We start from the raw sequence: 19,345 nt of genomic DNA, 5'->3' as shown, positions 1-19,345 counted from the left end.
TACTTTACTAATACTACTATTACTATACTACTACTGTGCTGCTGCTGCTACTACTACAGGAATACTACTATACTACTACTGGACTACTACAGGAATAGTACTGTACTACTACTAGTATACCTCTGCTGTTCCACTACTGGAGAACAACTAGAGTACTACAAATTGACTGCTACTGGACTACTACTATACTAAATATACTAAACTAGAGTATGACTATACTACTACAGGGCTACTTCTAGATGTTACTACTATACTACTAATGGACAACGACAACCAGTACGACTAGAATACTACTGACCCTTTATAGATATTCCTACCTGCTTCACTTATCTTGATATCCAGACATGGCACAGTATTCCAGATGGATCCAGTGTTTCTAGAAGTATTCCCGATGTATCCAGTGTTTCTAGAAGTATTACCGATGTATCCAGTGTTTCTAGAAGTATTACCGATGTATCCAGTGTTTCTTGAAGTATTACCGATGTATCCAGTGTTTCTAGAAGTATTACCGATGTATCCAGTGTTTCTAGAAGTATTACCGATGTATCCAGTGTTTCTTGAAGTATTACCGATGTATCCAGTGTTTCTAGAAGTATTACCGATGTATCCAGTGTTTCTTGAAGTATTCCCGATGGATCCAATGTTTCTAGAAGTAATCCAGATAGATCCAGTGTTTTTAGAAGTATTCCTGATGGATCCAGTGTTTCCTGAAGTATAATAGTATTGTTTTCTAGCAAAAGGATTTTAAATCCGTGTGTTATTTCACTGCACACACAAACTCCACAACACCAGGTTGATAACCCCGGGCTAGCTCCGACATCACCTGAATGAAGGATAACCTCCTCTCCTCTCTCCTCCTCTATCCTCTCTCTCTCCCCTCTCCTCCCTCTCTCCTCTCCTCCACCAGAACGTGGAGGTGTGTGTATGAATCCTTCCAGGTACTCTCTCCTGGCTCCCACAAAGAGGCCGATTGTCCAGCCCCCCCCCCCACCCTGTCCGGTCCGGTCAGGGTGAGGAATGTGGGCTCAGACTAGAGATACTGTTTGGAAAGCACATTTTAACCTCGTTGACAGTGAAAGCCTCCATTTAAAACAGACGTTAGGATTTTAAATAGATATAAATGTGGGATAAAATTGGGAACATGGATTTATAAGATATTGAATGTAAATTTGTATCACGTGTATTATAATATAGCTACAAACAATAGTTCCCTTGTCCCCTAGACCAGATCACTAGCCATTAGCTACTAGCCAAAAGCCACTAGTTACTAGCCGGTAGCTACAGACAATACATCCCTTGTCCCCTGGTCGAACATGCTATTTGGCTAGCCACTAGCTAATAGCCACTAGCAAATGGCCACTAGCCTCAGTACAAGTGCATAGATCTAGAAAGAGTAGATCAGTAATATTAGAATGTAGATCTAGACAGAGACGATCAGTAATGTTAGTGTGTAGATCTAGACAGAGACGATCAGTAATATTAGTGTGTAGATCTAGACAGCAGTAATAAATAACTCAGCAGTCGGATCACAAACTGTTGTTAATAAATTATCAAACTTTATTATTAAATGAACTTCCAGTCAAAACACAGACCCTGCATTCCATAAATCTCAGACAGCAACCTGTGTGTGTGTGTGTGTGTGTGTGTGTGTGTGTGTGTGTGTGTGTGTGTGTGTGTGTGTGTGTGTGTGTGCGCGTGCGCGTGCGTGTGTGTGTGTGTGCGCGTGCGTGCGTCAGGGCAGCCAGCGTGTGTGTCGTCTGTAGAGGTCGAAGTCTGAGTGGGCGGAGTCTGGAGAGAGTTGGGGGAGGGCGCACGGTGGCTCCGCCCCCAGGAGGAGGGGCTTTTCTCTCAGGAGGTCAGAGGTGAAGAACTGAGAGAGGGTAGGACCCTACACACAAACACACACACACACACACGTATATATGATACTGAACGTGTTGTAGTTAGTTACATATATGTAATATATATGACATCGTACACATGTATTAAACCGATTGTATATTTAGAATCTGTATTAAATATTGGGATGAACGCGCCCTCATAGGTTAAGTACCTCGTCGTCATGGTGACTGCAAGGCAGGGCAAGCCGTATCCTATCACGTGCAGCCTCGTTGACCAGCTGATCTTCCTCGACCGCCAAACTGACCAATGAGGTGTAGAGGGGCTGTGAGCGAGAGACATTCACACCTACAAGAGAGAGCCTCATTTAGACATGTCTCTGTGTACCGAGTGTGTCTAAAGTCTGTATTGTGTGTGTATTAGTGTGTATTATAGTGTGCATAGTGTATATTATAGTGTGTAAAGTGTGTTACCTTGTGTAACCTTCGTGTTATGGTGTGTTTGTGTGTAACTATTATAGTGTGTGTTGATATAGTGTGTAAAGTGTGTTACCTTGTGTAACCTTGCTGTTTATGGTGTTTTTAGTTCTCGTTGATTTCTGAAGCGTTTCCTGAACGGCCTTCTGGGAGTTAAACTCCGCCGCCTAAACAGTGACATCACATGTTAGCATGGTTATCAGGCAGGCCGTCTTCATTTACATGTTAAGTAGTAATAAATATTACAATGAAGTATTTATAATATTAAACCTGTAGTAGTTTATAGCATTTCAAATATAGATCCTGCAGTAGTATACGGTGTATATATAATATAAAAACTGTAGAAGTAAATATGATATACTTCAACAGGTTTAATAGCACATATATTATGTCATACTATATACTATGTACTATAGTACGAATACAGGTATCATGTATATATATATATAAATGAGTGCTGTCTTAATGAACGTGTTAGTTTAGCTGGTATCTTACCTGTAATGCCAGTAGCTCCGCCCTAAAGGCCAGTGACGTGTTTATCTCCGCCCCCTCTAGTGAGTTGACACAGCCTGGCTTCTCATTGGATAGTGAAGGTGGAGTTCCCGCCTCCTGCTTGTCTGCTCGTCCTATCAGAAGAGGAATAAACCATCTGTTCCTAACTGCAGCTGAGGGCTGATCCCTCGTGTGTCCACACGGGGGAGCTGTTCTCTCTGTTAGCGGGAGCTTCTGATCCGAGCCTTGTGAGTAGAACCCTGCAGTTGTTTTAGAACGGTGATCTGTGTGCGTCTGTCCCATCCCGAGGTCCACGCTGACCTCACCTGTGTGTTTGTTCAGTCAGATCTCTGTCACTGAAGAACTGCTGAAGTTCAAAGAGGCTTCATGAATAAATAAAAGTTAAATACTAAACACTGAGGAGGATCACTGGATCAACCTTCATCATCAGGACGAGGGAGCGATGAGATTTAGCAGGAAGAGGAGGCAGGTTGTTACCATGACGATGAACAGAGCTACTTAGGCTCTTGGTTTTCTTCCGATGAGAGTGGCTGTTCCTAAGCAGGTTGCTAGGCTCTGTGGTCTCCTTGGTAACCGTGATAAGCACAGGCTCCTGCGGGACCTTAAGGAAAAAACAATCATCAATTAGAGTGATGTCATCAAATCATAATAAACTTCAATATGACATGCGATGATGTCATCGCAGCGCGCGCGCGCACAGAGCACACACACACACACACACACACACACACACACACACACACACACACACACACACACACACACACACACACACACACACACACACACACACACACACACACACACACACACACACACACACCTTTCTTTTGGTGCGTGGGTCCCAGTGGCTGAGAGGGAGCGATAGGTCAAGCTCTGGACAGAGAGGAGGAGAGGAGGAGGAAGAGGATGACAGAGGGAGGGGAGGAGGGAGAGGAGAGGAGGAGGAGGAGGATGACAGAGGGAGGGGAGGAGGGAGAGGAGAGGAGGAGGAGGAGGATGACAGAGGGAGGGGAGGGTGAGGAAAGGAGGAGGAGAGAGGGCGGGGGGGAGGGAGAGGAGAGGAGGAGGTGGAGGAGGATGACAGAGGGAGGAGGGGAGGGTGAGGAGAGGAGGAGAGCGGGCGGGGGGGAGGGAGAGGAGAGGAGAGTCCAGGATCCATCATTCTGTACAGAGGACAACAAGCATATAGACATGATTGCACATATTAATACAACTATATACTACAGTACAGGTAATACTTTATTGGTATACAACTATACCACAACACAGATAATACTATGTTAGTATACAACTATACTACAACAGTACAGATAATACCATATCAGTATATAACTATTCGGTAACACTTTAGAATAAGGTGCAATAATAAATAGCAAACTTGTCATTACCTAACCCTTTGTTAACATTTTTTAATTGTTACTAAAATATCTATTTGGCACAAGTTAATCGTTTTGTTTCACTGACCACAGAGTGTTGCTGGTTAAGGTCGTGTGTTATGGTTAGGGCCGTATTATGGCACCTTATTATAAAGTGTTACCAACTATTCTACAGCAGAGATAATACTTTGTTAGTATACAACTATACTACAAAACAAAACCGTCTAAAGTGTCTATAAAGCATACTACAAAAGTATAGTATACTTTCGTAACGTATATTATAATTTACTATACTATACTAACTAGACTAGACTAGACTAGACTGGACTATAAAGTATAATTTACCAGCCTATAACGTATACTATAAATTGCTAGGTTCGGCTATAAATGACAATAATCGAGAATAGACTATAAGTAGACGAACGTAAATTTTAAACCTGTTTATCATTTGATTTCTCCCCGCCTCGCGCCGCGGTTCTCCGAAATGGAAACAAACTAATTTCCGTTTCCGTTACGTAGGTTCTTCTTCTTCGACCCACGGCTGCGATGCGTCAACTCCGCCGCCATATTGGAGAGGTCGAGAGTGTAAACGCATACGGAGTTAACCGATTAAAATATGATATATATAACACATGATTTGGTAATTAAAACGAATCATATAGATAGGTTGTGAAAATGTTACATTGTAGTGCTATTATTTTATCCAGAAAAACCGCAGCCAATCCGTTTATTATTATTCGTCTACGTCTTCGTCAGTTATGTTATTATAACTCCAGCTCTATGGTAGTTATGTTATTATATTATAACTCTAGTTCTATCATATAACTAGAGTTATAATAACATAAATACCAAAAAGCTATAAAAAAACGGATCAATTATTATTATTATTAGTTATATGATATTTATGTTATTCGATAGAGTTGCAAACGTCAGCATGTTGGGCATAGGACCACGCCCCCGACCGCGCGACATGACGTCAGACTGTTGACGGAAGCGGAAAGAGCGGACCGAGCAGAGGTCTTCCCTTCTTTAATAGGTCCATGGGTCTTCCACCTGCAGGACAGCTGCTGGTAAAGTTTCATCTTTCTGATCTGTAACGAACTTTAGAAGATGTTTAAAACATGCTCCTGATCCCACTCACAATGGGACGTTAGTTCCTTGTATTAACTAGTATTTATTGTGTTTACTCGCTGTATTTACTAAGCAACCGCTCTAGTCAATATTGGATCAGCGTCGGACTACAAACATGGCGGTTTATTATTAAAAACCTAAATAATCTTACGCACGCTACCATTAGGACTTGTTGAATAAGATCAAACCACGTTAATTATTTTTAATGCTCCTGAATCTCCGTTTCTATGCGGAGCAGTGCCGCCATGTTTGTAGTCCACTGCTGATCCAAACAAACAGACGTGATCTTAAGTTAACATCTTCTTAAACAACTTAAAGATGTGTAATAAACTAAACATATTACGTACACACACATGATTGGAGGATGGGGATGGCGGAAAGCGGGGCTCACCTGACGGTCGGTGGCGGCGACGCGGAGCGGCCGTCCATCTTCCAGCTGCTCGCGCAGGAGTCCCTCATGGAGGCGGTGCGGCCCGCGCTACGACACGCTGCTAAGGTGAGGAGGTGGAGGTGGTGATGATGAAGATATGGAGGTGATGATGAGGAGGAGGTTATGACGATGATAGCGGTGATGGTGATGGTATTGGTGGGGATGATGTTGATGAAAGTGAGGATGAGGATGATGATGATGATGATGATAGTGATGATGGTGATGAAGGGGATGTCTGTCTCCTGCCAGGTGCTGGCCGAGGCCCACCCCTCTGCCCTGGGCTTCCTGTGGAGGAGCTACGAGGAGCTGTACCTCCTCCTGGACCTGCTGCTCCAGAGCCACCTGCTCTCCTCCCGCAGCGCCTCCTTCTCGGAGAACTTCTACGGTCTGAAGCGCGTCCCCCGGGCGGGCGGGGGGGCCCTCGGCCGGGCGGCGCGGGGCCGCTCCCTGCTCCTGCTGTGCCTCCTCCCGTACCTCCTCCGCCGGCTGCGCCGCGCCGTGAGCCGGCGCCGCGACCAGGACGACTTCTCCATCCCGCCGGCGCCCCGCCTGCACCGCCTGCACCGCCTGCTGGCGTGCGGCGGCGGCGCCTGGGCCGTGCTGCGGCTGGCCCAGACGCTGCTCTACGTGGCGGGCCGCGCCCGGACGCACTCCCCCCTGCTGTGGCTGGCTGGGGTGCGGCTCACACCCCTCACGGCCCGGGACCTCAGCCTCATGAGGAGGGAACGCCCTGGGGGCCCGACGGGGAGCAGGTAGGACCGCTGCAGGGGGGGGGGCGGCTAGACCTGGTTGAGGTTAAAGGTCAGAGGTTAAAGGTGGTGACTAGGGCTGTAACGATACGCGTATCGAAACCGAAATCGCGACACTCAGAGCCACGAACCTGTCTCGCGGTGTGAGAAGGCAGAAGCGTGATATGCCCTTTCTAACTCTCCGGTCAAATTGTCAGATTGAAATTTGCTAATAATTTGTCTAATAAGAAGCGCTAATAGGATGTTTGACTAAACCACCAAACTAGTTGACGGTTTTTGCCTACCTGCAAGCATCCTCCAACTGCAATCTTTGGTTATTTATTTATTAATTTAGCTATACTTGTAGTATTCTTTCTGTTCAAATCTGTTCAGTGTTCCAAATTATTTGTTATTAAATGTTACATTAAGTTAATTGTTATTTGTTTAAATAAAATGCTTTTTAAATAAAAATAAATCGTGGGATGTATCGAACCGTGGGTCAAAAATCGTGATACAAACCGAATCGTGAGTTGGTGTATCGTTACAGCCCTAGTGGCGACCCCGTGTTCTGTCAGCAGGTTGGTCCAGGCAGTGGTGGGCGTGGCTGGGGGCGTGGCCGGGGGCGTGGCCACCGCCCTCTCCTTGGGAACCTTCTTCCTGCAGTTCCTGGAGTGGTGGTACTCCTCGGACCACCAGGACAGCATCAAGAGCCTGACCTCCCTCCCTGCTCCTCCCCCCCCCCTGCACCTGCTGCAGCCCCGCCCCTCCCCCTCCTCCTCCCCCTCCTCCCCCTCCCCCTCCTGCTGCCCGCTGTGTGGCCGTCTCCTCTCCAACCACACCGTCCTCTCCACCTCCGGCTACGTCTTCTGCTACCGCTGCATCTACGCCTTCGTCAAGAGCAGCCAGCGCTGCCCTCTCAGCGGCTACCCCACCCAGCTGCAGCACCTGGTCAAGATCTACGCCTCCTAGACCCTCCTAGGCCCCCACCCAGCTGCAGCACCTGGTCAAGATCTACGCCTCCTAGACCCTCCTAGGCCCCCACCCAGCTGCAGCACCTGGTCAAGATCTACGCCTCCTAGACCCTCCTAGGCCCCCACCCAGCTGCAGCACCTGGTCAAGATCTACGCCTCCTAGACCCTCCTAGGCCCCCACCCAGCTGCAGCACCTGGTCAAGATCTACGCCTCCTAGTCCCCCACAATAGGAATATATATTTTTCTGTTTGTAATAAAAATGAATCAAGAGGAGAGAAGTTGAGCACTGGTTGGTTTATTGTTTGATTGACAGGCCGCTGGGGGCGGAACAGAAGTCACATGACTGACAGTGTGTTTGACACAAATCTGTACTTATATACACTTTACTATACTATAGAGTAGAGAGTATATACAGTATACTACTAACTATAGAGTATATACAGTATACTACTAACTATAGAACTCAGCCATAAAACACCAACGAAGAGAGAGCGGGAGGGAGGGAGATGGGAGGGAGGGAGAGGGAGGGAGGGAGGGAGGCGGGGTCAGGAATGTGCTTTTCAGTATTAAATTAAATTGCATTAATACATTAATACATTAATACATTTCCCAGGAAAAGACAGACGATCAAAACTAGAAACAGAGTGTCTGTGTGTGTGAGACAGTGTGTGTGCGTGAGAGTGTGAGACAGTGTGTGTGCGTGAGAGTGTGAGACAGTGTGTGTGTGCGTGAGAGTGAGTGTGTGACAGTCTGTGTGTGTTGGTTCTCCTCGTGTGTAAAACATCAAACAGGTTTCATATTTCACGGTTTAAGAAGACGTAACACTCACTGGCTTTTGGCGTAACCGTGGGCAACAACAAAACAGGAAGCACAGGAAGTGACATAACAACAAAATAACAGTGTTCTAAAAGCCTCTGGGGGCGTGGCTTACAGAGGGCAGGTGAACCAATCAAAACAGGAGAAGAAAGTCAGTATCATTTTAAGGCAATAGAACCAGCAACCTCGGAAACCAATCCCACTTCCTGTCTGTCATTTAAAGAGAAAGAGAAAGAGAGAGAGAGAGGGAGAGAGAGAGAGAGAGAGAGAGAGAGAATGTTTAGGAAGTTGTGTCTGTACTATCACTTCCCTCGTTTCCATGGTTACAACATGGTCACAGGCCCGCCTTCTCCTGTCTGCCCCTCCAGCCAATCCCGTCGTCCCCTTGTGTGATGAGGAAAGGAGTGCTGGTGACGTCCTGCTTAAGCCCCTCCTACAAGACAGGCTCTTCCTCCATTGGCTCATCTGTGGACCTGTGGGCGGGGCCAACAAAAGGCTGGAGGTTATTCTCACGTCCTGTATGAAAATAAGAGTCCCCTAGGGCAGGCAGTATCCATCACCTGCTGGTTTCCATGGTGACGGAGGCGGAGCCGGCCTGCGTGACGTCCACGGTCAACGACGCCATGGCACTCACAGTCTCCGCCTCCTCCTTGCGAGCCGCCACTTCTGATTGGCTCGGAGAGCCCTGCTGGCCATCCAATAGGGAGGGAGAGATGTTGTGATGCATCTTCTGCAGACTCGGCCAGTGCTCACCTGGAAGGAGAACAACCAATCAGATCACAGCTGATCATTACAACCAATCAGATCACAGCTGAATGAACAACCAATCATATCCCAGCTGATCAGAACAACCAATCATATCACAGCTGATCATTACAACCAATCATATCACAGCTGATTGAACAACCAATCATATCACAGCTGAATGAACTACCAATAAGATCACAGCTGATCAGAACATCCAATCAGATCAGCTGATCAGAACAACCAATCAGATCAGCTGATCAGAACAACCAATCATATGGCATCGCTGGGATTCAATCACTGACAAATTTAAAAAAAAATGTAAACTTTTGAAAGGTTTAGGTTATGTGAAGAAGTTCTAGTTGAAACAGTTCTAGTTACTTTTGAAAGGTTTAAGTTATGTGAAGAAGTTGTAGTTGAGACGGTTCTAGTTACTTTGGATGAGTCTCACTCGCTCCAAGGAGATGGCGGCCTCCGGACAGATCTCCTTCACCACAGCCTGGTACACCTCGTCCACCTGAGAGAGAGAGAGAGAGAGAGAGAGAGAGAGAGAGAGAGAGAGAGAGAGAGAGAGAGAGAGAGAGAGAGAGAGAGAGAGAGAGAGAGAGAGAGAGAGAGAGAGAGAGACTGAGTTACACTGGTCCACCGGAGAGAGAGAGAGAGAGACACTGAGTTACACTGGTCCACCTGAGAGAGAGACGACCTGGGTGTGTGTAGTAAGTTGGTTCATACAGTGTAGAGCTGGTTAGCATGTAGCATGTAGCATGTAGCGGGGTCATCCCTATGTTCCCAAAAAAAGGTCCTATGTTCCCCTGTAGCCATACATACCGGGGAGCATAGGACCCTTTTTGGGAAAAGCGGGGAACATAGGACCCTTTTCTGGGAAAAGGGTCCTATGTTCCCCGCAATCTATCAATCTTTAAAAATATATTTAAACTTTGACGCGACATTCGCGTGGTGACAGCCAATCAGCGTTCAACAGCGTGGCCAATGAGTGACATGTGTAACGTAACAGCCAATCAGCGTTCAACCGGCCAACTCAGTGCAGTGCAGTCCGGGGTGAACTGCAGCATGGAGGAGAAAGTGATTGTTGCCGTTTGCGACTCCCGGAGCTCTTTATATAATAGTATATAATAGTATATAATTGTATAATAATATCACGGCCAAAAGCTCAGACGTCTCTCCCTCTTCCACAAAAGGTAAAAGACATGCAATGGTAGTTATCTCGGCCGGAATTTGGCAGTAATGGTGGAAAAAGTAACAGACTGGGGAACCTAGAACCCTTTTTTTTAAAAAGGGTTCTATGTTCCCCGGTCACATACATATCAGGGAACATAGGACCCTTTTTGGGAAAAGCGTGGAACATAGGACCCTTCTTTTAAAAAAGGGTCCTGTGTTCCCCGGTCTCATACAAAGAGGGGAACATAGGACCCGGGGAACATAGGACCCAGGGAACATAGGACCCGGGGAACATAGGACCCGGGGAACATAGACACGCTCCCCATGTAGCATGCGTCTGACCTGGTCGCCCAACAGTGCAGAGACGCAGGATTCCGATGCGTCACAGATGGCGGTGAGGTCGTGACCCCCCTCCAACGCCAGCACCACCCTCCCCCCCGCCAGCTCCATCAGCATCTGGGTCAACCTGCCGAAACCTGCACACACACACGCACGCACACACACACACACACACACACACACACACACACACACGCACGCACGCACGCACGCACGCACGCACACGCACACGCGCACGCGCACACGCACACGCACACTATTACTAGCACTCACATCTAGTAGAAACACGGTAGGCCCCTAGTGGTTGGTGTTGTATAACAGTAGTACTTTAACAGTACTATAACATTACTATAATAGTACTATAACAGTACTATAACAGTACAATAACAGTACAATAACAGTACTATAACAGTACTATAACAGTACTATAACAGTAGCACTATAACTCACATCTAGCAGAGACCCGGTACCCCCCCAGAGGGGACTGATGTCCCTCGACCGCGTCGAAGCCGGCGGAGACGAGGACCACGTCTGGACTGAAGACCTGGGCGATCGGCATCACCAGAGTACTGCAGGAACAGAGAGATACTGCGTATTAATATCATAGAGCATCACCAGAGTACTGCAGGAACAGAGATATATATCATAATATGTATCATAGATAAGATCAGCATCACTACATAAATATATATCATATAAATATCATATCAGCATCACTAGAGTATTGCGGGAATATATAATATATCATTCACACCTAAATACACATCATAGACCTAAAATACGCTTCACATAGACCTTATATAGACATAGACATGACATACATGCTATATTATCATATCCACATCCTACCCTATATACATTATATCTATACCATAAACATATGACATAGACATGCTAAACACATGCTAAACATGGTAACCATGGTGACGGGGTGTCTCACCTGAAGGCGGTCAGGTACTCAACGTCCCCCATAGGGGGGTCCACCCCCCCGGTCCAGGCCACGTTCACGTTATAGCCCACCCCAGGACCAGAGCCCACCTACACACACACGCACGCACGCGCACACACACACATGCACACGAAGACGCACACACACACACACACACACACATGCACACGAAGACGCACACACACATACAAACACACACACACACACATGCACACGAAGACGCACACGCACACACACTGTATTAGGGTGAAGTTTGAGTTTCAGTATTTGACAGGAGGGGTTTGGACTTGATGAGGGTGAACTATTTAGCAGGAGGGGAATAGGTTTTGGTTAGGGTTCAGTATTTTGCAGTAAGTACCTCCTCGGGTGCTCCACTGCCAGGGAAGAAGTTTCCGTCGTCGTAGCGATGCAGGGAGATGTAGAGGATGCTGGGGTCGCTGTAGAAGGCCTGCTGGGTCCCATTGCCATGGTGAATATCCTGAAGACACCATGGAGACACACCTTACTAACTCTCTGTGTGTGTGTGTGTGTGTGTGTGTGTGTGTGTGTGTGTGTGTGTGTGTGTGTGTGTGTGTGTGTGTGTGTGTGTGTGTGTGTGTGTGTGTGTGTGTGTGTGTGTGTGTGTGTGTCTAACCCAGTCCACTATCAGGATCTTGACTCCGAGTTTCTGCTGCAGCAGTCTGGCTGTGATGGCGACGGAGTTGAAGAAACAAAACCCCCTGAAGACACACACACACGCACACGCACACACACACACACACACACACACACACACACACACACACACACACACACACACAGGTTAGTTTGTCTTTCTGTTCCCCTCTTCATTCAGTGTCTCTCTATTATCAGGTTTTACCCAGAATGCTTTGGGACTCACATGGCGGTGGACTCCTCAGCATGATGACCCGGGGGGCGGACGACAGCGAAGCCGTTCTGCCAGAGAGAGAGGACAGGTTGGTGAACCTTATGAACACATGAGCCAGGTGGAGGCGGCGCCACGCCTTATGAACACATGAGTTCATACGCTCTGTGAGTGCGTGTGCTCATGTGCGTGCATGTGTGTGTGCATGTGTGTGTGTGTGTGTGTGTCTGTGCGTGCGTGCGTGCGTGTCACCTTCAGCTCCCCGGCTGCCACCTTGAAGGCCAGCTCTATGAGCGACCCCACCGCCATCCGGACGGCGCCGGAGGAATGCATCTCGTTCCACACGGTGTCACTGTCCACCTGAGGGCCACAGTACCACTGTCAGGGGCCACAGCACCACTGTACCACAGGGACAGGGACAGGGACAGGGACAGGGACAGGCAGACAGACAGACAGACAGACAGACAGACAGACAGACAGACAGACAGACAGACAGACAGACAGACAGACTCACCCCTATCCCGCCGCAGGGAAGCTGTGCATACATCTTGTTGCTGATTGGACCTGGAATAGCCAATCAGAAGGGAGGTTAAACGCTATGCAAGGAGACAAATATATCAGAACGATAGAAAGTCAGAAAGAGAGACAGACAGACAGACAGGTAGTCAGACAGACAGACAGACAGACAGGTAGTCAGACAGACAGACAGACAGACAGACAGACAGGTAGTCAGACAGACAGACAGACAGACAGACCCAGTATCTTCTTGTGGTCCAGTTTGTGGCGGTTCAGGGGGCTGGTTCCGTAGAGCAGCGTGTGGAACTCAGAGTGGACCGTCCGGACCTCGTCCAGCGTGGCCTTTCGCCCCCGGACCCTCTGTCACATGACACAACACAAGGGATCACATGACCTGTGTATAGAACGCAAGACCTATAGACCTATAGACCTATAGACCTATTTTAAAGGTCTGAAACGCAAGTGAGAAGCGCAAAACGGAAGTAGCTTTGTGGGCGGGGCTCTGCCGCTGTCGCTATTATACCGGCGGATAAATGACTCTTGCGCCCGACGCAAATCTAAAAAGGGTTGCCCTGTAGTCGCCTAATTACCCGTAGGTGTGGTTTGGGCGTAACGTGCAGTAAACCAATGAGAGTGCCATCTCCCATCCCCTTTAAGAGCCATGAGTGCATTTGAACCTGACGAGTTGATATTTTGACAGCGCGTTAACAGTCTCCGATGAGACAGATACATGACCACATGAATTTCAAACTTCAAACGGCTCAGTTTATGGCCAAATAATATGGCCTGATTCACACGCGGAATGGCGTTTTCTTCTACAACTTCCGAAATACTGAGTCGTCATGTAAATTGCGGCAAAGAAAACTTAACACACATATGACGTGCGGGCACTTCGACCCGGTATTTGTCGATCAGTGGCGCAACTGCTTTATCAGTCTGTAAGATAGCACCATGTATCATTTGCGCCGGAACACGCCTCTGCTTTTCGCTGACTCGCCTCTCAGGGCGCAAGTTTGGTGGCGCAGGTTTGCTGCGGGGGAACATCGGCTTTGCGCCGGGTGCAAACTAGCAAAGATGCATGCGTCGCTGTAGAAAGTAAATTGCGCTGGATGCACCATAGGGTCCAAGGGATCACATGAGCTGTACATCCTATGCATCTCTGTGTAGCGGTGTAGGTCAGGGTGGGGATGGAGGCTACCTCACAACGCGTCAGCAGCCCGGTCTCCTGCAGCCGCGACCAGATGCTCTGGACACGGCCTGCGTGCTCCGGGTGGATCTGTGTGTTCCCACACACACACTGATGCTTCAGCATCAGGCTGTCATACACCAGCCCTGGACGCGCACACACACACACACACAGACAATAATTAGAAAGGTGAAGTTCTTTGGGTTTCTCCTCCTCCCCTCACACGTGCTGTCTGGGCGTGCCTGGAGCTCCTCCCTAAGGAGGCCCCCGAGGGGTGTGTGTGTGTGTGTGTGTGTGTGTGTGTGTGTGTGTGTGTGTGTGTGTGTGTGTGTGTGTGTGTGTGTGTGTGTGTGTGTGTGTGTGTGTGTGTGTGTGTGTGTGTGTGTGTGTGTGTTAGGGATGGGCAACGTTTTTCAACGGTTCTTGATTGACCGATTTAGTATTTTTGCCAGAAATGCACATCCTTAGTGTGTGTGTGCGTGTGTGTGTGTGTTACCTGTGGTGAACAGGTGTTTGATGGGGGAGTGGCCCGAGGCCGGAGAGGACTGAGTTCTGCCCAGAAGTGTGTGGAACAGACCCATCTGCTGCAGAGAGAGAGAGAGAGAGAGAGAGAGAGAGAGAGAGAGAGAGAGAGAGAGAGAGAGAGAGAGAGAGAGAGAGAGAGAGAGAGAGAGAGAGAGAGAGAGAGAGAGAGAGAGAGAGATATATAGTTTGTTTTAAATTCTTGGTGACTCATCGTGTGTGGGTGGTGACCACACACACACACACACATCCAGACCCACATACACAAACACACATACCTACACACACACACACACGCAAATACACACACAATCTCACACACACACACACACCCAGACACACACCCACACACACACCACACACACACACACACACACACACACATGAACACGGCTAAAATAGCGTCTAGCAGTGACTCACTGCTGATGTCACACTCCTACCTGTGTGAAGTTGGCTCCCTCATCTTCATCATACTCCTGCTCCTCCTCCTCCTCCTCCTCCTCCTCCTCCAGCTCGCTCTCCGTGCTCTCCCCCTTCACGACCACGCTCCCGGGCACCTCCCCGCCCTCCTCCTCCGACACCTCCTTCAACAGGCTGACAACACACCTCCTTCAGTAGAGCTAACACCTCCTTCAGTAGGGCTAACACCTCCTTCAGTAGGGCTAACACCTCCTTCAGTAGGGCTAACACCTCCTTCAGTAGGGCTAACACCTCCTTCAGTAGAGCTAACACCTCCTTCAGTAGGGCTAACACCTCCTTCAGTAGGGCTAACACCTCCTTCAGTAGGGCTAACACCTCCTTCAGTAGGCTAACTGCTCCTCCAGTAGATTTACTCCTCCTCCAGTAGATTTACTCCTCCTCCAGTAGATTAACTCCTCCTCCAGTAGGCTAACTCCTCCTCCAGTAGATTAACTCCTCCTCCAGTAGATTAACTCCTCCTCCAGTAGGCCAACTCCTCCTCCAGTAGATTAACTCCTCCTCCAGTAGATTAACTCCTCCTCCAGTAGATTAACTCCTCCTCCAGTAGGCTAACTCCTCCTCCAACAGATTAACTCCTCCTCCAGTGGAATAACTCCTCCTCCAGTAGATTAACCGCTCCTCCAGTAGGCTAACTCAAATCTGGTCTGAGTCTAATTGATCATGTATTGATTGAGGGAGTTGTACCTGTGTGTGGCGGGAGGGAGTTCCTCGTCTTGCATGTCATTGGTCTCTGTTAACTCCTCCTCCGTCTCCTCTGGGTGAGTTGGCGGCGGCCTCGCGATCTCCGCCCCCTTGGCTAAGATCTGGAGACAGAGAGACTGATTGGCTATGAACTCGTTTACAGAAGGGAATAAAGGGTTGGTGTGGATAAGGCCTTAGGTTGAGGTAGGGTTAAGGACTGGTTGAGGTAGGGTTAAGGACTGGTTGAGGTAGGGTTAAGGACTGGTTAACTTCAGGACAGGGTGGGGGTGCTGTACCTTATTGTGTAGGGTCAGGGTACAGTAACTTGTTGTGTAGGTGGGGTCAGGGTACAGTACCTTGTTGTGTAGGTGGGGTCAGGGTACAGTACCTTGTTGTGTAGGTGGGGTCAGGGTACAGTACCTTGTTGTGTAGGTGGGGTCAGGGTACAGTACCTTGTTGTGTAGGTGGGGTCAGGGTACAGTAACTTGTTGTGTAGGTGGGGTCAGGGTACAGTACCTTGTTGTGTAGGTGGGGTCAGGGTACAGTACCTTGTTGTGTAGGTGGGGTCAGGGTACAGTACCTTGTTGTGTAGGTGGGGTCAGGGTACAGTAACTTGTTGTGTAGGTGGGGTCAGGGTACAGTACCTTGTTGTGTAGGTGGGGTCAGGGTACAGTACCTTGTTGTGTAGGTAGCGGTGCTTCTCGAGGAAGTGCTGGTGCTGTTGCTGAACCACCAGCTGCTGGAGGGCCTGGGGGGTCTGGGGAAGAGGTGCACTCTGGGTACGAGCGAGTGGCCTATGGCGTGGCAGCTTGTTGACGGCCCGGCCCAAGGCCACGCCCCTTCCCGACGACATACCCCTCTCCGCTGTAACCAACGGCGACTGGCTGTACATGGGAACTAGAGAGACATCAGACATTCAGTAAAAGAAACTCATTCAAATAATGAGTGTTCTCTTCATCTTGTTTCTATTTAGTTTATAGCTACTTATGTTGCAGCACCTAAAAACAGTAACTTGGCTTATTTTAAGATTTATTTTTGACCTCAAATTATTCTTTTTAATCTATTAATTGATGAATATCTGTTACTGGTTACACTAACTGTTATTATATAAAAGTAGAGATTATATAATAACAATATAATAACATTCAATGTTTTGGTTTATGCTTTTTTGGTTTATAACAATAAGACAATAATTATTATACAAATAATAATTGTTATTAGTATGATTAAGGTTTATAATGATTACAAAAAATATGATATTAAATAATTGTTGATTAATAATACAAATAATTATTATGATACAATGAATAATAATAATGATGAGTAGTAGTTCCTCTACCGGCCAGCAGGGCGGCGCTCTGCTGCCTGGCCTGCTCCAGCAGCAGGACGTGCTGCAGGAGGGAGGAGTGAGCACTAGGGGGCGGAGCCTGGGAGCTGGGGGGCGTGGCCTGGGGGCTGTCCCCGTCATGACCCGTCCCTAAACACAAGGGAGACGCCCACAAAACACCTCTATGAGCTAGGAGCTAGGTGCAGGTGTGTTTATGAGGTCACTGCAGGCGTGTTATGAGATCACTACAGGTGTGTTTATGAGGTCACTACAGGTGTGTTTATGAGGTCACTACAGGTGTGTTTATGAGGTCACTACAGGTGTGCTTATGAGGTCACTACAGGTGTGTTTATGAGGTCACTACAGGTGTGTTTATGCGATCACTACAGGTGTGTTTATGAGGTCACTACAGGTGTGTTTATGCGATCACTACAGGTGTGTTTATGAGGTCACTACAGGTGTGTTTATGCGATCACTACAGGTGTGTTTATGCGGTCACTACCAGTGTGTTATGAGGTCACTACAGGTGTGTTTATGAGGTCACTACGGGTGTGTTTATGCGGTCACTATGGGTGTGTTATGAGGTCACTACGGGTGTGTTTATGCGATCACTACAGGTGTGTTTATGAGGTCACTACAGGTGTGTTTATGCGGTCACTACAGGTGTGTTTATGCGGTCACTACCAGTGTGTTATGAGGTCACTACAGGTGTGTTTATGAGGTCACTACGGGTGTGTTTATGCGGTCACTATGGGTGTGTTATGAGGTCACTACAGGTGTGTTATGAGGTCACTACAGGTGTGTTATGAGGTCAATAGAGGCGTTTTTATGAGGTCATTACAGGTGTGTTTATGAGGTGAGTATACCTGCTGGCAGACATGAAGTGGAGAGGAAGTTCCCTGTCAGGGCTCCACCCCCTCGCAGGGATTGGACGGCCTGGATCTCTGCCTCCTGGTGGCTCGTCAGCTTTTGAGGAACCTGCCCAATATAATACAATAACATGTAAGGGATGATGTATAGAACGCCGGTCATTATCGGGAAAGTCATCGAAATATCGGTTTATTTTCGATAATGCCCGGCGACCTTCTATACGGCTTATTACTCGGCTGCTTGCCAGAACGAAAATATAACTTCACAAGGCGTATCTTTTTACAATTTATTTGTTCCCCAGCATTCGTAGTGTTGATAAGCAGAGAAACAGTCCGCCAAAGACGGTGACGTCGCTTACCAACCGAGTACGCTGGGGTTGATAAGTTCCCGGACTACTTGCAGAGTGATACGAAATACAGCAAAAAATCCACTTTCCTCGACAGCGGTCATTATATGCTTAGCAACGGTGAATTATCAAAAAACAATTCACCGGCCAGAAGTTGTGAGGGGCCAATGCAGGTGAACGGAGCGCTCCACAGCATTGAGGAGAGCCGTGTCATCAATCCATGTTTTAGAGATGCATATATCTAGATTCTAAATGCGTCTACAGAGGCCTCTCTCTATCGACGTAGAGGGGTCCGGTGTGTTACCGTGATGGCGGGCAGGCCCAGGGAGATGTTGGGCAGGGAGGGAGAGGTGTAGAGCAGCAGGCTGGGCCCCCCGCCGTCGCCCCCCAGGGTCTGGTGCAGAGAGCGGAGCTGCGGAGCAACACATGAGTGGTGGAGCGATGTGAACATAAGGGGGCGCCACTGAGGCACTGAGCCACTAGGGGGCGCCACTGAGGCACTGAGCCACTAGGGGGCGACGTCCCCGTGCTCAGCACCTCAGTCTGGTGACCTCAGCGTGGGAATACTAAACAACCAAGGGTGGAGGGGGGGGCTAAAGGAGTGGTACAGGGGGAGGGGGGGAGGGGGGGGGGGCTAAAGGAGTGATACAGGGGAGGGGGGGGGGGGCTAAAGGAGTGATACAGGGGAGGGGGGGGGGGGGCTAAAGGAGTGATACAGGGGAGGGGGGGGGGCTGAAGGAGTGATACAGGGGGAGGGGGGGGGGGCTGAAGGAGTGGTACCGCAGCATTGCCTTGCTGCTAGAAGTGAGAGCCCTTAGTTATGTAATGTTGTTATGGAGGCGGGGTTTGACTCATTGGAGCCATTAGAGAGGATGCAGACTGAACCTCTCACAGCCCCCGCCTGACTAAAGGGTGGAGCTAATGGTGGAGCAGCTGTAACCCTACAGGGTGGAGCAGCTGTAACCCTACAGGGTGGAGCAGCTGTAACCCTACAGGGTGGAGCAGCTGTAGCCCTACAGGGTGGAGCAGCTGTAGCCCTACAGGGTGGAGCAGCTGT

At 48.5% G+C, this 19,345-nt stretch overlaps 3 protein-coding genes across 10 annotated transcripts in view; 1 reads left to right on the top strand and 2 right to left on the bottom strand.

Annotated features, from left to right (window-relative positions):
- Positions 1-1,534: 1,534 nt before the first annotated feature.
- On the bottom strand, positions 1,535-4,892 carry LOC132472042 (protein phosphatase 1 regulatory subunit 35-like). 4 transcript variants are annotated; one of them, XM_060071458.1, is made up of 7 exons: positions 4,645-4,892; positions 3,652-3,994; positions 3,306-3,429; positions 2,811-2,941; positions 2,392-2,482; positions 2,054-2,187; positions 1,535-1,888 (listed from the first exon to the last, which is right to left on the bottom strand). In XM_060071458.1, exons 1-7 carry the CDS (start codon positions 4,653-4,655, stop codon positions 1,733-1,735), a joined length of 990 nt encoding a protein of 329 aa, XP_059927441.1. In that variant the 5' UTR covers positions 4,656-4,892; the 3' UTR covers positions 1,535-1,732. The 4 variants fall into 4 exon arrangements, with proteins under 4 accessions (XP_059927441.1, XP_059927448.1, XP_059927467.1 ...); XM_060071476.1 differs by having other exon boundaries at positions 1,837-1,888; positions 2,054-2,141; XM_060071465.1 differs by lacking the exon at positions 4,645-4,892 and having other exon boundaries at positions 3,652-4,008.
- Positions 4,893-5,135: 243 nt separating this feature from the next.
- Positions 5,136-7,943, top strand: pex12 (peroxisomal biogenesis factor 12). Of its 2 annotated transcripts, none has more exons than XM_060071423.1 (4): positions 5,136-5,277; positions 5,702-5,834; positions 6,018-6,520; positions 7,075-7,943. In XM_060071423.1, the coding sequence occupies exons 2-4, from the start codon at positions 5,703-5,705 to the stop codon at positions 7,463-7,465; spliced, it is 1,026 nt and encodes a 341-aa protein (XP_059927406.1). In that variant the 5' UTR covers positions 5,136-5,277; position 5,702; the 3' UTR covers positions 7,466-7,943. The 2 variants fall into 2 exon arrangements, with proteins under 2 accessions (XP_059927406.1, XP_059927396.1); XM_060071413.1 differs by having other exon boundaries at positions 7,072-7,943.
- hdac5 (histone deacetylase 5) overlaps positions 7,744-19,345 on the bottom strand; it is a 21,596-nt gene continuing 9,994 nt past the window's right edge. For 2 of the 4 annotated variants that reach the window (XM_060071018.1, XM_060071026.1), the window contains exons 10-29: positions 18,593-18,700; positions 17,939-18,050; positions 17,085-17,222; positions 16,422-16,642; positions 15,749-15,867; positions 15,025-15,178; positions 14,559-14,646; positions 14,075-14,208; positions 13,116-13,236; positions 12,875-12,924; positions 12,613-12,720; positions 12,376-12,431; positions 12,130-12,214; positions 11,854-11,973; positions 11,487-11,584; positions 10,997-11,115; positions 10,550-10,683; positions 9,464-9,545; positions 8,845-9,037; positions 7,744-8,757 (exon numbers count right to left, since the gene is read on the bottom strand). In XM_060071018.1, coding sequence (XP_059927001.1) covers positions 8,718-8,757; positions 8,845-9,037; positions 9,464-9,545; positions 10,550-10,683; positions 10,997-11,115; positions 11,487-11,584; positions 11,854-11,973; positions 12,130-12,214; positions 12,376-12,431; positions 12,613-12,720; positions 12,875-12,924; positions 13,116-13,236; positions 14,075-14,208; positions 14,559-14,646; positions 15,025-15,178; positions 15,749-15,867; positions 16,422-16,642; positions 17,085-17,222; positions 17,939-18,050; positions 18,593-18,700 — 2,280 coding nt within the window. In that variant the 3' untranslated portion in view covers positions 7,744-8,717. The remainder of the gene's footprint in view (positions 8,758-8,844; positions 9,038-9,463; positions 9,546-10,549; positions 10,684-10,996; positions 11,116-11,486; positions 11,585-11,853; positions 11,974-12,129; positions 12,215-12,375; positions 12,432-12,612; positions 12,721-12,874; positions 12,925-13,115; positions 13,237-14,074; positions 14,209-14,558; positions 14,647-15,024; positions 15,179-15,748; positions 15,868-16,421; positions 16,643-17,084; positions 17,223-17,938; positions 18,051-18,592; positions 18,701-19,345) is intronic. The other 2 variants (XM_060071034.1, XM_060071044.1) reach the window with 2 other exon arrangements.

Source organism: Gadus macrocephalus, chromosome 2 (assembly GCF_031168955.1).
Source record: "Gadus macrocephalus chromosome 2, ASM3116895v1".
NCBI classification, from domain to species: domain Eukaryota; kingdom Metazoa; phylum Chordata; class Actinopteri; order Gadiformes; family Gadidae; genus Gadus; species Gadus macrocephalus.
The sequence above is the reverse complement of the archived record's forward strand: the minus strand, read 5'-3'. Positions and strand labels throughout refer to the sequence as shown.